The sequence below is a fragment of the Marmota marmota genome, unplaced genomic scaffold, assembly GCF_001458135.2.
Source record: "Marmota marmota marmota unplaced genomic scaffold, marMar, whole genome shotgun sequence".
In the NCBI taxonomy this organism is placed as follows: Eukaryota; Metazoa; Chordata; class Mammalia; order Rodentia; family Sciuridae; genus Marmota; species Marmota marmota.
The window spans coordinates 2,911,478-2,927,311 of NW_026000242.1; the positions used below are offsets into that span (position 1 = coordinate 2,911,478).

General features: G+C 41.0%; 1 protein-coding gene across 3 annotated transcripts in view; it reads right to left on the reverse strand.

The window, feature by feature from the left end:
* The window catches only part of Sorl1 (sortilin related receptor 1), a 158,239-nt gene that overhangs the window by 100,867 nt on the left and 41,538 nt on the right, over positions 1-15,834 (reverse strand). For all 3 annotated transcript variants that reach the window (XM_015489718.2, XM_015489720.2, XM_015489719.2), the window contains exons 7-8: positions 5,155-5,256; positions 3,929-4,098 (exon numbers count right to left, since the gene is read on the reverse strand). In XM_015489718.2, the coding sequence (XP_015345204.1) occupies positions 3,929-4,098; positions 5,155-5,256 (272 nt within the window). The remainder of the gene's footprint in view (positions 1-3,928; positions 4,099-5,154; positions 5,257-15,834) is intronic.

The following is a 15,834-nucleotide window of genomic DNA, read 5'->3' on the forward strand; positions in this document are numbered from 1 at the left end:
CTGGAAGAAGGCTCTGCCACCTCAGACAGGGAGATGTACCCTCCAATCTCTGAGGTAGGAAACCAGAAATAAGCAGTGCAACAAAGTCACTTTGAAACAGCAAACGGAGCACAACCCTAAGTAAAATGCCAGAGTTGAGACCAAATTCTCTGACACAGGACTCCTTAAGCCCCTTCTGGCTACTTCCTTGGAAGTGGCTGAAGGCCTATGTCCCTCCTGCTCTCTATTTACCTCAGCTCTCCTGCTTCTGAGTCTATCATCATGGAACCCACCATTCTGAGGTTTACTGGCTTCATTCCCACATCTGGGAGGTCTGAGTTTTTTTCGTTAGATAAGCCTGCTTCTTCCCCTGGTCATAATCCTGGAGTCTTTTATTTTATTTCCAAGCAGAAGTCCTGAGCCTCACAACCTCTCTGCGTCAGTGCAGCCCATCCTGGCATTGGCCCCTTGACCTTCCCTGGCACAAGCTGCCTCACGCCCAGTACTCTCTCGGACAGTCCATTGCCTTCCATCTTATCCTCACTGTCCTCACCAGAGCACTTCTGTTCTTCTCTCCAGAGTGACCTGGGCCAAGACTTGTCAAGCAGCTCACCAGGTCCCCTTCCACCATGCTCAGGGCCAAATGCACACACTGGTAGCCATTCCCACCAAGAGAGCCAGTGCGCCTCCTTAAGGCGCCCCAACAGGCCTGACATGTGATCAGCACATAAGTTCCTCCAAAGAGTCCTATATCTAGCTGTAGCTTTCTACGAAATTCCTACACAGCACATCCTACAAATGCCAGGGTAATCCCCTATTAAGAGTTCTTTGCTTGGTTCTCTAAGGAAATTAGAACCAGTTCCTCTCATTCATTTTGAATACCACGGAAGTTTATTCTAAACCAGCCTGCCCATGCCATCTGCCAATTCATCCTTTCCATTTCATCTGGCAGAGACTGAGATACAGCTGACAAAAAGTCATTCGACTAAGCAAATCTGAACCCCTGTGGCCCTGAGATAAAGTAAGAGAAGAGTAAGCAAGCAGAGCAGGATATTGGTCCATGACTCCTGACATGAATCTATCATGAATTTCTTAACTGCTGGCTCAGGCAGGGTAAGAAGAAACTTTGCCACAAGCAAAAGGCCATCTGTATGTGTAAAGAAGTCCTACGGCCACAGAAATGAGGTCACTGCTTCCCGGGGAGCCTATCTCTTCAGCTTCTGGCTTCAACTCTGCCCTACCATGAAATATCACCTGAATATCTGACCAATGAGGAGGATGAAGAAACCATTGGCAAGCTGTGATATACCTCACGCACAGTCTGAGGCTCCTGAAGAAACTAAAGAGTCAGTAAAAAAGCCCAAGGGATAGTGCTTCATGATTTTTAATTATACAAAAATGTAAAGAGAATATTAATCACCCATGAAAATGAACGAGGTACTAACATATGCTACATGTGAATGAACCTTGGAAACGTTATGCTAAGTGAAAGAAGCCAGCCACAGAGGGTCTCAGGTTGTTGTATGATTCCACTGTTATGAAATATTCAGAAAAGGTAAATCCACAGAGACAGAAATTTAAAAGATGGTTGCCAGGGGCTGGAAGAAGGGGACAAAGTACTTAATGAGGGTTTTCTTTTAAAGAAATGAAAAGGTTTTAGAATTAGAGAGGGCAGTTGTACAACACTGTAAATGTACTAAATACCACTGAATTGTTCACACTGTAAAATGGTTTGGTTTATGTTACGTGAATTTCATTTTATTTTAAAAAATAAAAACACACAGAAGCCAGGCAGAAGAAACTGGAAACCACCACCAACCAAACCAGGACAATCTGAATGTCGGGATGATTCAGGGCAGGAATGGTTTATAACACATTAAATAACAAATAATAACCTAGGAGTCTATATTAGGGGAGAAATGGAGTGAATGAAAGATAACAGTAGCTCCAAAAGAAAAACAGGAGGTGGAAAAGCACTGCTGGAGACTGGGTAGAAAGACCAACGCTGGGTATCTAATAAGCACCTCCAACCAAGGTACAAAGCGGAACTCAGGACATCTCTTCCACAGCGGCTCCTCACCGGGCCCTCCCTGCCTCACCTTGTCATCACTGCCCTATCCCTGCTCAGGCCAAGCAGCAGAGGTCCCCTGGCTACTACTCCTTCTCCCAGACCTCTTCCAATCCATCAGCAGATCTGTGGGTCTATTTTCAAAATGTATTTAGAATTGAACCATTTCTGTACTCTCCACTGAGACCGCCCTGGGACCAGCCAACATCAATCCCCATTGGCCTGAACTAGGACAACTTTTCACCATCAGTCTTCCTGTTCCTGCCCTAGTCCCCACAGTAGTCAAATTTCCACACAGCACTAAGCATAATTTCTGTAAAACAAAGCATGTGGGTATTTGCTCAAAATTATTTATAATGCATTCATTTGTCTTTTGCACTTTTCTTTATAGAACACAGTTCTCAAATATTTAAAATAGAAAAAAAAATTAATAAGACAAATCTGATGCTATCCATCCCACCTATCAGAAAAATAGTACGTATTTTCTATGCCCTTGAAGTATTTTCTATGCCCCATCTGAGCCCCTGCTCCCCGAATCTTGTGCCTTATTTCTCTGTCGCCTTCTTTAGCTCTTGGCAGCATCCTGACCTTCCCCCCTCTTAAGGTACAGCACTACAGCCTCACCTCTGGGTCATTGCACTTGTTGGCCCCTGCCTGTAGGACTCTTCCCCCCACCCCCACCCTCAGGGTCTACCTAGCTGACTTCCTCCCTCCATAACTCAGGCACCTGCTCAAATGGATCATCCTAGAGCAGGCTGTATAAAATAATGCCCTCCTCATTCCCTGCCCCTTATCTTGCTTTATTTTTCTTCCCAGCACATTACCAAGCAGATGACACATTTGTTCATACCCTGTGTCCCCTGCAAACAGAATATAAGCTCCGCGGAACAAGGACCTGGTTGATTTTTTTACTATCAAACACAAGACTTCACTACCATACCTAGAACACCATCTGGTACACAGCTGCAGTGTGGCATAACTGGCCAGCACAGGGAGAGGTAGCGGGCAGCACAGTCATGTCCTCCAGCCTGGTGGATATCACCCCAGACCAGTCAGTGAACTTCATAGATGGCTTTTTCCAAGAACAGAGAACAAGCCTATCACAGCTATAAAGGTTTTCACATGATAAATGGATTTATGGCACAGAAAGGAACTTAACAATCTACTGAGGGTGGGGTATAATTCAGGGGTAGAGTATTTGCCTAGCAGAGCAAGCCCTGGGTTCCATCCCCAACATGGCAAAAAAAGAAGAAGAAAAAAAAAAAATCTATACATCCCTGCCAAATCTACTCCGTCCCCCAATCCCTTGGTGAGTGTAGTTGACAGAGAACACCCGGATGGGACTGCAAATCATTTCCACACATGTGATTTATGGACAGAGGATCAATGACGTTGGTGTCTTTCCTACAAAATACCACCTTTCAATTACCTTTAAGAAAGGGAGTAATGATGTCAATGAACTTGAGTCACCTAGAGGCAAGGCCACACAGCCACATATGCCAGCTCTCTCTGACTTGATGCTATTTTCTAAGTGCTCTTTACCATTGGCTCAGAGACCACAAAACCAGATAACTGAATGAAGGGAGCCCAAGGGAATGGTTAATTAACAAAGTAGCTGTGCCCCTCAGAGTCACACAGAACAGCAACTTTCAGCCATGGCTGCACATAAGAATCACAGGGGGCGCTTTTTAAAATCTTTAAGCCAAACCACACCCAGACCCCATCAATGGTAATCTCTGAGCATGTGAGCCAGGCATGGGGTCTCTGGAAATGCCCCAGCTGAGTCTGTGCGAGCAGCTAACACTGAAAAGTACTCAACTAGAGAGAAGTTGGCAGCTGCACTTGTCTAAGAAGGCAGGGGAGCCGCTATGGTCTCCTTACCTCACCAAGGTGTCACTGCCGGCCCCTCCTGGGCTGTAATACAGCACATTCTCCAAGGACAGGGAGAATTTCAGCCCCTCTGCCTCCGAGATGTATAAATTAGTGCGGTTGTTACTGTGACTGACACACACGAACACCTGGTCCTCCGAGGCATCTGCGATGTAATATTCCTTAGGAATCAAAAGTCAAGAAATACACAAGTCAGAAAAATGATTACGCCCTGTGGGCTTTCTGTACACATGAAAGCAATGACTTCCAAAAGTCCCAGTGACTAATGTGGGCCTAGAGCCCAGAGAAAGCTCCCCAATCTTGGCAAACAAGCTCCGACAACTTTCCTCTGGAGAACCTGAGGCTGGTCTGCAGCTGGAGCAGACCCCTTGTTGGCAAATAAATGGAGCACAGAGAAAGAGCGGGCCTCTGAACTCCATAAGTGACCTAGAAACCTCTTTTCAGGTAATAAGGTCTCCTTCTTTATCCCAAGAGACCTTTCATCAGTATAAGGTACATTGTAGATTAATGTGCATTTCATTTCCTTTTATATTCCCTGAGGGGACAAAGGAAAGCAGAGCCCACAGAAACTAGCAAGGTGCTGATGAGACTGTTCTCCATTACGTAACCCCTGAACCACTAACCTTTCTCAAAATGAAATGTTAATGCCAAGGCCTCCCAATGTCACCACCTCCTCCCTGCAGTCACTAGCCCAACAGCCCCTGACACTCTGTGCTGGGCTTTCCTATCAATCCCTGTTATAATACTGCATGGTCGAGCACTACGACTATAATATATGGTTTCCTCATCTGCTCTATTCTTGGTCTCTCCAACCTCTACATTTCTACCAAATAGGACCCAAATCTATCCCCTTTGGGAATGGAGCCATCTGTAAGCAATACAGCAGGTACTTAATAAATAAAGGCTGTGCCCAAATTTCCCCCTGCTTCAGTACTAACACACAAGGCCATTGACTCTGACTCCAACCCCTCTGCCAATCCTACTCCACTTCAAGCAAATTAAGGCTCCTGTTCAGTTCCACTTCAAACAGTGAAGTGGGAAACAAGAGACCAATATGCCCAAAGCACAGTGGCTCTCTCTAGAGACCACTCTGGAAAGTGACTTCAGGGAGCCTCCATAAAATACCCACCCAGCAGGACATCCACAGGACATCCTACCCAGGGTGTCTATAGGGAGGCAGTAAGCCTTCTTCCCACCCTCCAGCAGACCTCACTCACATTAATAGGGTGTCTTGTGACAAACTGGGCTGCTCGCATGGGCTTCCGGCCAAAGGAGACCCAGAGCTGGACAGAAGACTGCTGTTGACTGCCCAGGAGACGCTGCCAAGGAAGAGGAGGAAAAAGTTAATTGTGCCAGATGATAGCTGCTCAAAACAAGTGACAAGGGAAACATGTCAGACCCCTCCAATTCCACTGAAAACACAAAATACAGACTGTACCTGAAAATTCCTATTTTTGCAATGCATGCTCTCACTGGATAGGCTACTTTATCCTGCACACCTGGACTATAATAGCTACTAGAAATAAATATTCCACAGATATTAGATGGCGTGGGCTTAGGGTGGGCCATGGGGCTGCGACACTCAGGAGGAGCAAGCGAAAGAGATGGAGACTGTTGTAAAATAAGGCCACGGTGCCAGCAGCCTGCAGCCTCCAAACCAGCCCGGGTGAGATCCATCCCATCATGCACAGTTTCCGACTCATATTTTTGGCATACAAGGATGCTTGAGTCATAAGATTAATTTACACCAAGACTTGAGGGAATCTTCATTGACTCTATTTTCCAATCTCTCAATACTTCTCATTAGGTATGGCCTTTGGGGAGAATATACATATTCTGTGGTAGAGGAGAATGATGAATCTCTGTGTTTCGGAGATTTCAACTCACTTCTAGAATCTTGGTAAATAAGCAATAGATTAAGAGGCTGCTCTACCACCTGAGGAAAACAGGAAATCTCTCCAGCCCTCTGTTTACCATCCATAAAATGAGTAGTTTACTTGGATCATAACTTCCCTGTGGATGGCTTTAAATGGTCCAGGAACCCCATAAATTATATATATTATACACACACACGTATATATATTACACACACACACACACATATATATATGTGCACACACATATATACATATACACATATACATACACACATACATATATATACATACACACACACATATGTATGATTTTTTTGCATATACACTCCTTTATTTTGCTACTTTCATCAGATTCTCAAAAGGGCCTATGCCTCAAAAAAGGATAAGAGCAGCCATAAAAACCTCTATGTGTTTGTTTGTTTCCAGCTCAAAAAAGTGTATGATCAAAAATTAAAGAAAATGCTGTATATCTATCAGGAGAGACACATGGTGGCACACCCTTATGTGGACGTAATCACACAAAAATGACCATTAAACTTACTGGAATTTGGGTTCCCCAGGCAGAGAGGTGACTTTGGCTTTATTTATTCTAGACTAGTTTGCTGTTTACTAACAATTTTAAGTTCCTACAGAGTCGGGAACATACCATCTTATCTGTAATATAACAACTGAGTACCCTACATTAGTGTATGTCCCATAAACACTACATGAGGATCAAGCTGAAAAACACAGTTATTTATAATTCACTGGGACAGTATAAATATTTCAAACAACCACTTGTTTGTTTTAAAGAAACCATGTAGAGAAGCATGAGACTGCATTTCAAAAACAGCACCCTGAAAAACATGTTCATAGCTTATATTGTGTATGAGGTGACATGAAATGATAAATCCATTAAATATATAAAAATAATAGCCAGTTGCGGTGGCACATGCCTGTAATCCTAGTGACTCCAGAGGCTGACGAAAGAGGATTTCAAGTTCAAGGCCAGTCTGGGCAACTTAGGAAGACCCTGCCTCAAAATTTAAAAAATAAATGAAATGACTAGAGATGTAGCTTAGTGGTAAAGTGCTCCTGGGTTTAAGGTCCATGGCCCCCACCAGGGAAAAAAAATGTAAAAACATATTACCTGAGTGAGAAAACAATATTGTTATATATATTGTTATATATAAATTCTAAAAGCCCTCATTAAATTAATAAAATTTAGTCATATCAGATGATTATTGTACATCATCCTACACATATATAAATCCTTAAGAATATATGAATACGCAAATACTAATGAAATATACATATTATACTTAGTATTTATTTTCACTACTTCCAATTCTACTGCTTAAAAAATTTCTCAGTGACAATCAGGCTCAACATGAGTTAAAAGTTCTTAATAATGACTTCTAGGAAGTCTGAGAATTGAGAATGTATATCTCAAAGCCAGTTTTACTTCTTAAATGCAAAAATCACAAACATAATACAATCAACAAAAAAAAACCTCAAAATTCATCCATCCCCTTACCTTCTGGGAGAATTATTCCTAAACCAGGACGATTCAGACTCACTCCCGAAAGCATCCTTAAAAAGTTATTGTATTATTTCACAGTTACCAAGAAAAACATTAGCAACTACACTATGACAAACTACTGACTATAAGTTGTAAGCCTTGATGCTTTTCTTAATAAACATCATGGTTAGATTTGGAATGTTCCCCCAAATGCTCTTGTGTTGAAGGATTGGTCCCTAAAGCATCCATGTTCAGAGGTAGACCTTTAGGGGAGTGAGTGGGCATGAGAGCTCTCACCTCACCAGTGGATTAATCTAGTGATGGACTCCTGGGAGGTGGTGGAAACTACAGGAAGTGGACCTAGCTGAAGGGAGACTATATCTTGCCTCCAGCCCCTCTCTCTCTATTTGCTTCCTGGCTGTCATGAAGTGAGCAGCTTTTCTCCTCCACTCCCTCCTGCCATGTTTCCGCCCTGCCACAGGCCTAAAAGCAATGGAGGCAGATGACCATGGTCTGAAAACTCTAAAACCATGAGCCAGAATACAAGGGGTCACCAGCCTACAGCTCTTATGCATCCTTCCAGCCATCTGTGCCATCCCCCACAGGCATGGTTACATAGTGACTCTGCTGTGCTTACCCCCGACACCCAGTGTCCCTTTCCTCATGGACAAGAAGTTCCCCTGATTGCTACCCAGAATAAAATACCACAGTTCTCTACTTTGTGTGCAGCTGGGCATGGTCATATGACTAAGTACTGGTCACTAAGATGCAACTTGAAGGGCCATACTGCATCTCTAGGAAGGCTGTTGGAGAGGACTTATCATCTGGAAGAGGTACTACTTGGCCTTTTTATCCCTCCTTATTCTTCATAACTGATAAAAGCCCAGGGGATATCTTGAGGATGGAAATCATTACTCAGGATGGTGGAAAGGAAAGACAGAAGCCTGGGTTCCTGGGACACCGGCCCTAGCCTGCCTCCCCAAGCAGCACTAAAAACTGAATATAAGTTACTTTATTTCTAGTCTGTTATCAGTCACCAAACACAATTCCAAAGTGATGCACGCAATCTAACTGTCACACACAAACTGGGTCTTGATATAAAAACCGTGGTAAAACTTTTCCCATGAATAGTGTACCTTACTGCTCCATGACCACACTTTTTTCATTAAGGTGTATATCTTAGACATTTAAGAGATACTCGGGGCATATTAGGTTATTTGCAGAAGTGCTCTTCAAAGAACAAACTCAAATATTTTACCAGTTTTATAACTGCACAATGCTATCTTCAGGATACATTCCTTGAAGAATACCTAGGTCAAAACTTTTTATTTTTGACAGATATCACAAAATGGCCCTACTAAAAGGTTGTGCTGGTTAATATATCCACCAGCACACACTTCCATAAACAACTAGGAATTATTTGAATGTGTTTATCTAAGTCAATCTTACAGGGTCTGAGAACTTATAAGACTTTTTAACTTAATTAATTTTAAAAATGTTTTAATTAATAAATTTTAGTTTAGGTTCTGATGATTAAAAATAAACTAATACAAGTATCTGAATAACCTAGATTTATATTTAAGATTATATCACTAGCAAAAAGAACTAAGGATCAAGAAGAAGAAAAGAGAATGTAAATAAATAACACATTCTTATCAATATGAAGGCCTAAGAATATTGCAGTGAGCTATTCAACCTAAAGAGTAAGCTGGGAAAACTGGTGAAAGAAATGAGGTGTCCCAAGGCATGTGGTGGCACAGGGACAACAGTTCCCAAGCACCTGAGCCCTGGCTTAACATTTAGTTCCACATTCTCCTTTAAAGTTTCAGTGAAACCTCATCATTCACATGAATGTTGTTTACACTGAACATCATGAATAAAACATGGAAACCAGGCATGGTGGTGGGACCTGTAGGTCTTCAGCTACAAGCTGACACAGGTAATCACTTGAGCCCAGGAGTTTAAGACCAGCCTGGGCAACATAGAGAGACTCCATCTCAAAACATAATAAAAATAATAAAAACATGGATAAAATATAACATTTGGGATTTTCTTTAAAATATCCTAAAGAAAACAGTAAGAAGCAAGTAGACAGCTAAAGAGATTGGCTAGTATAGGTCATATTGGAACTGGATAAGGACCCATGGGTTGGTCATAACATTATTAACTGTTCTTTTGTCAGGCTTGGAAAGGGTCCATAATAAAGTTAGTTGGGCACAATGGCTCATACCTGTAATCCCAGCAACATAGGAGGCTGAGGCAGGAGGATCACAAGTTCAAGGCCAGCTTCAGCCATTTAGCATTTTTTTAAAGTCTGGGAATATATATATTTTATATTTATTTATATATATTTATATTTATATATATTTTTTAAAGGTCTGGGAATATAGCTCAGTGGTACAGCACCCCAGGGGTTGATTCCCAGGTGATAAATGGAAGCATTTCTGAAATGGCAGACTAAAGAAACTAAAGAACTCTAAAATCAGCTTACCTGTAAATGCAAGAAAAACACTGCCAAAAATTCTCAGAATCAACTTTTTCAAGATTTCTGAAAAATCAAATAAAGGTTTGCAAAAATCCAAGGAGCAGTTGTTCCACAATGCCAGAATCTTGGCAAGAATGGCCAACTTTGCCATGTTTTCACTTGCTCTGATCCCTTCCCCTCCTTCTAGCACCTAGGTTGCCTTGGAAACACACAGCCTCACAACCACAATGGCCGTGGAAACCAGCAGCCTCACTACTGGAGCGAACAGAACAGGTCTGCAGTTCCCCAAAACCCGACAGTTCCTAACTAAGCTGTCCCTACTGCGCCTGTCTGATGACTCACAGAAAAGCCACTTCTCAGGCCTCATCTTTAATAACCTGACTCAGCTCAAGGTACAAACAGCCCTATTGCCAGGTTTCTATGGAAAACAATGGCTCACAACTTCCAGGGGCAGCATTAGCCACTGGGGTTAAACTGAGTTAAGCTTATAAGGAAAAACTGGGGAATATAAGAAAAACTGTGTTTGATAAGCTCCCCAAGATTCCTGAGAATCTAAAAGGTCAAGCACATCAGAGCCACAAGTACCACTTAGGAAAGAACTGGAAAGGGTCTAACCTCTTACTTCCAGCTAGCATTGAAACTCTGCACAGGCAGCTCTGGGAACTGTCTTCTGCCCAGGCATTGAAGACTTCCCCCAACACAAACCCAGAGGCCCTAAAGAAAGGCTGAAGGACTTATTCATTTAAAACATTTAAGGAAATCTGACATATCATTAGCTGACTGCTAAACTACATTATCAGACACTTCAGTGGCTACATGTGATCAAGAATGTAGACTTTACAGAAGCAGAGCAGAAAACTCACTGAACAAAAAAACTATAACAACAAGCAGCAACAACAATAACAACAACAACAAAAAAAAAAAAAAACCCTGAACAGTCGGTATTTTTATATGAGAAGCATTTAAAATGGTCAATTTTTGACCAAAAAAATTACAAGGCAACCAAAGAAACAGCCAAGAGTAGCCCATTCACAAGAGAAAAGAGTAGTCAATAGAAACTATCCTTGAGAAAGCCTAGATATCAGACTTAGCAAACAAAACATTTTAATCAGCTACCATAAGTATGTTCAAAGAACTAAAGGACATTATGTATAAAGAATTCAAGGAAAGTATGGAAACAATGACTCATCAAATAGAGAATATTAATAAGTAAATACAGTTATTTAAAAAGGAAACAAACTCTGGAGTTGAAAAGGATAACTCAAAAAAATTTTCACTAGTGGGGTTCAACAACATATCTGAACTGGCAGGAAAGCAAACAGCATTGACTTTAAGAGCTGCCAATTGTGATGATTCATTCATCAGAGCAGAGGAGAGAAAAAAATAATTTTAAAAATGAACAGAGCCTAGGAGACCTCCTTAAGAAAATAGTCATTTATAATGGAGTCAAAATAATGAAATCCTTGGGAAAAAATTATAACAGAAGTCCAAGGCTCCTATACTGAAAACTTAGAAAATACAGTTGAAAGAAATTAAAGATCAAACAAATGGAAAGGTACCCTTTGTTCTTGCATTAGAAAACAGTATTATTAAGAATAGCAATACTCTCCAAATTGATCCACAGAATCAGCGCACTGCCTGTCAAAATCCCATCTGCTTTTCTTTGCAAAAATTGACAAGCTGATCTTAAAATACTATGGAAACACAAGAAACCCAGAATAGCCAGTGCAAACTCAAGAAAGAACAAAGTCGAAGGCTCACAGCCTCCACATTTAAAACTTACAGACCTACAGAAATCAAGGCAGTGTAATGCTGGCATAAGGACAGTCATTTAGATCAAAGGAACAGCATTAGCAGTTCAGAAATAAATCCTTATGTTCATGATCAATTAATTTTCAAGAAAGAGGCCAAGACAGTTTAAAGGGAACAGTATAGTCTTTAAAACAATTGGTGCTGGGACAATTAGTTATTCACATATTTTAAAAAAATGATGAGCACCTACTTCACACTATATAGAAAATTAATTAAAAATAAATTATAGACATCTACAGGGGCTAAAATATAAACATCTAAAAGGAATCTCCATGACTTCGGATTAGGTAATAGTTTATCAGATAAAACATCAATAGCACAACAAATGTTAAAAAATTGGGCTTTAACAAAATTAAGAATTTCTGTGCTGGAAAGGAAACTATCACAAAAAAGTGAAAAGACAACTCGTAGAGTGACAGAAAATATTAGCAAACTGTGTACTTATATGTAAAATAAAGAAATAACTCAACAATAAAAAGACAAGAAACTCAATTTAAAAATAGACAAGGGTTTTGAACAGACATTTGTCCAAGGAACATACATATATGGCCAAAAGGTAAATGAAAAATATGCTTAATGTGATTAGCCGTCTGGAATTGTAAATGAAAACCATAATGAGATATTGCTTCACCCTTACTAAGATGGCCGTGATCAAAAAGGCAGACAATAACAAGTGTTGGCAAGGATGTGGAGAAACTGGAACCCTCTCCATTGCTGGTGGGAATGTAAAATGGTGTGATCACTTTGGAGTACAGTTTCGTTTCTCATGAAGTTAAAGAGAATTACCATATAACCCAAGGATTCTGCTTGCTAGGTACATGTCCAGTAGAACAAAAATGTACCCCCACACAAATTGCACATAAATGTTCCCAGCAATACCACTCACAATAGCCCCAAATTAGAAACAACCCAAATGGTCACCAATTCATGTATAGATAAATAAAATGTGTTATACCATTCAGTTACTTATAATGATTGAAGTAACTGGGTATGGTGGCACATGCTTGTAATCCCAGCATTTCAGGAGGCTGAGGCAGAAGAATCTCAAGTTCAAGGTCAGCCTCAGCAACTTAGTGAGACCCTCAGCAACTTGGTGAGACCTACCCCAAAATAAAAAATTAAAAGGGGTGGGGATGTATCTCAGTGGACGCTAGGGTTCAATCCCTAGAACAACAACAACAAAGATTAAAGTGGTCTATGCTACAACATGGATGAAAGAAACTAGTCACCAAAACTTCACAAATGGCAAATCTACAGATAGAAAATAAGTTAGTGGTTGTCAATGGCTGGGAGATATCACAGGGTATGGAGTTTCTTTTGGAGGTGATAAAAATACTTAGAATTAGTAGTAATAATCATTGTCCAATCTTATAAATAAACTAAAAATCATTCAACTTTAAACTTAAAAAGGCAGAATTTTATGATATATAAATTATATCTCAATACAGGTGATATAACAAATTGATATTAATTTCAAATGTATTGCTATTATAGTTTTATTTTTAATCTCTTTGGATTTAATTGTCATATAAGACAATTAAAAGAGCCATATGCATTAGGTGCTTATACCTGGCTTTATAGGTGCGTATATTTAAATAATATCACAATTCAAATAATATGTCAATACTTAATTTTGGTCCATTATCCTAAAACTCATACCCCGTTTTGATCAGCAAACTAATCGGGAAGATCAGAACCCTAAGGCAGTTACTAAACTTTTCTGTTATCTCTGATCAACATTAGAGACTTTAAATTAGAATAAGGATTAGAAATGAGTTTCAACAGTAACAATAGTGGTTGGCTAGCCAGAATCATGAAAATACAAATGGATTCTCACTTGGGAGATCAGTGCCATCTAAGATATTTGAATGGCCTTAATATTCTAAAGACACCACCCTGACATTATCAGGCATGACAATTTAAGGCGTGCAACATGAACTGTATCTGTATGTTTGTCAAGACCTTGGATTCTGGTTGCCTGATGCCTGCTGAAAGGGTAACAGACAACAGGTGTTAGCAGACTGTATCTCTAAAGGTCCAATAGTAGATAATTTAAGCTTTGTGGGTCATATTGCCTGTTCAGTTCTGTCACTGGGGCGTGAAAGCATAAGCAAATAAATATGGCTAAGTTCCAATAAAACTTTATTAACAAAAGCAGGTGGTAGGCCATCACTGGTCAGTGACTGCTCTAGAACACAGAGTCTGCATCATGTAAGGTATGAGGCTACATCACCTAAAAGGACAGGAGACGTCAACAAACCCACAGGTCATGTCCTTGTTAACTGATACACATCTGTGCAAGAAATGCCCAAGTCTGGCTTGCTCCATCATCCAATCATAAGATGGCAAATTAGCAGCTAATCCTCACCCAACTCAACCTCTTGGGCAACTACCATTACCTACCAGAAAGAACCTAACAGTTGTTTATTATTCAATTAACAGATCACAAAGTTACCTCATTGTTTCTTTAATGGCCCTATCATTCTGATGGAATAAAAATTAAACTTGGGATAAGAAAATTAGAGGGCATCAGATAAAAAGCACATGTAAAGACAGAGCAGGGAAACAGAGCACCAGGAGATTCTAAAGACCTGGGCACCAGACCCAGTTTCCAGAGCCCAGGTGGCTGTCTCCAGGTGGACTTAAAAAGTAACTTGAAAAGGACTATAATTCATGGCACTGGAGGGAAGCAGCTATCCATTGTGACTAACCCCAAACCAACCATCTGAGATTGTAAAATTAGTTCCTTGATTTTCCAAATTTGATGTGAATCTGTTTAACATTCCCCAGTAGAAATTCCCTAAACCCACAGAGCCTTGGAGGTAAGCAGACCCTAGATAAAGTTCCACTTGGAAGCTTCAGCACTCCTTTGGGAAAGTTAACCCACGGAGGCCAACTCTGTTTATCCTTGTGCTTTAGCAGTCCACTAGAAAACTCCATTTCATTGCCCACTGCCAGTTGTTACTTCTCCCATCAATTCATCCTTTGAGAAATGTTCTGTTGGCATTATAATTGACTATTGTGTGAACTTTCTATTTACAGAAGGCCTCAGGACAGAATGTCTCAAACTTTGGTGACTCAAACTTGGGGGGAAAGTGCATGTGGGCCCTGCAATCTGCATTTGTAACCACTGTCCCTGTGTGATGCTGCTGCAGGTGCTCTAAGAAACACTTGCCCTTAGTGGCCTAGCATATCATACTCAAGCTACACTACTGCCCTTGGAACCTGGAGGCCTGTCCACATCCAGGAGAGAGAGGCCAACACATTACAACCACTTTGCTATCAGCAGCAGATAAATAAACCATACAGAATTGACAACAGACTTTCAAGTACCAGTAACATAATACCACCCACCAAAGTAAAAACAAAAATCTACCAGTCTATGCTTTTTAAGTTAGGTAGACAAGGTGGCCTTCATTCCATTCTACTGCATATCTGCTGTGTACCAAGTGTTGTGCAAGACATTGGGCACTGTATCAGAGATGATCAGAACAGCAAAATAGACAAGACCCCTGATTTGACCAGGAGCAATAAAACCTCGCCACAGGTACTCTATAAGTCAGCTAGATCCGCAGAACAGACATAGATGTTAGATTGGAATGGAAGACACAAAAGGCTCCAAAAGAGATTTAACTTTAAACCCTTAGGTGTGAGATCAGGAAATAACAGGGTGACAGAAATGCACAACAGCTCTTCTGCCCAGGCCTAACCCAGGCGAAAAGGAAGACAAACCAGGGGATCACAGGGTGCTATGTCTTAGGATTAAGAAATTAAAACCATATAATAACTCTAGGTTCAAGGAACTCACAGAAAGGCCTATGACCACTGGAGACAGCATTTTAGATGGTACTGGAACTCAAGACTGCCCAAGGAGGTCTCAAGGCCAATGGTTGGACCTGTTTTCCACCTGATAATGCCCATCAGCTATCCTTGCACAAGGCAATTCAAGCATCTTATGTTCTTGGGCTGCTGTGTGTGTGTTTGTGTGTGTGTGTGTGTGTGTGTGTGTATGCGTGGACATACCCACCCACAAGAGAGAGACAAGAAAAATGGAGAGAAGCAGACAGGGCAGGAAGGGAGTGCTTTTTTTTAACTTGGTACGAGGTACTGAACCCAGGGGTGCTTTTCCACTGAGCTACATCCCCAAACCTTTTAACTTTTTGAGACAGTCTCCCTAAGTTGCCAGGTTTGGCCTCGATCTTGAGATCCTCCTACATCAGCC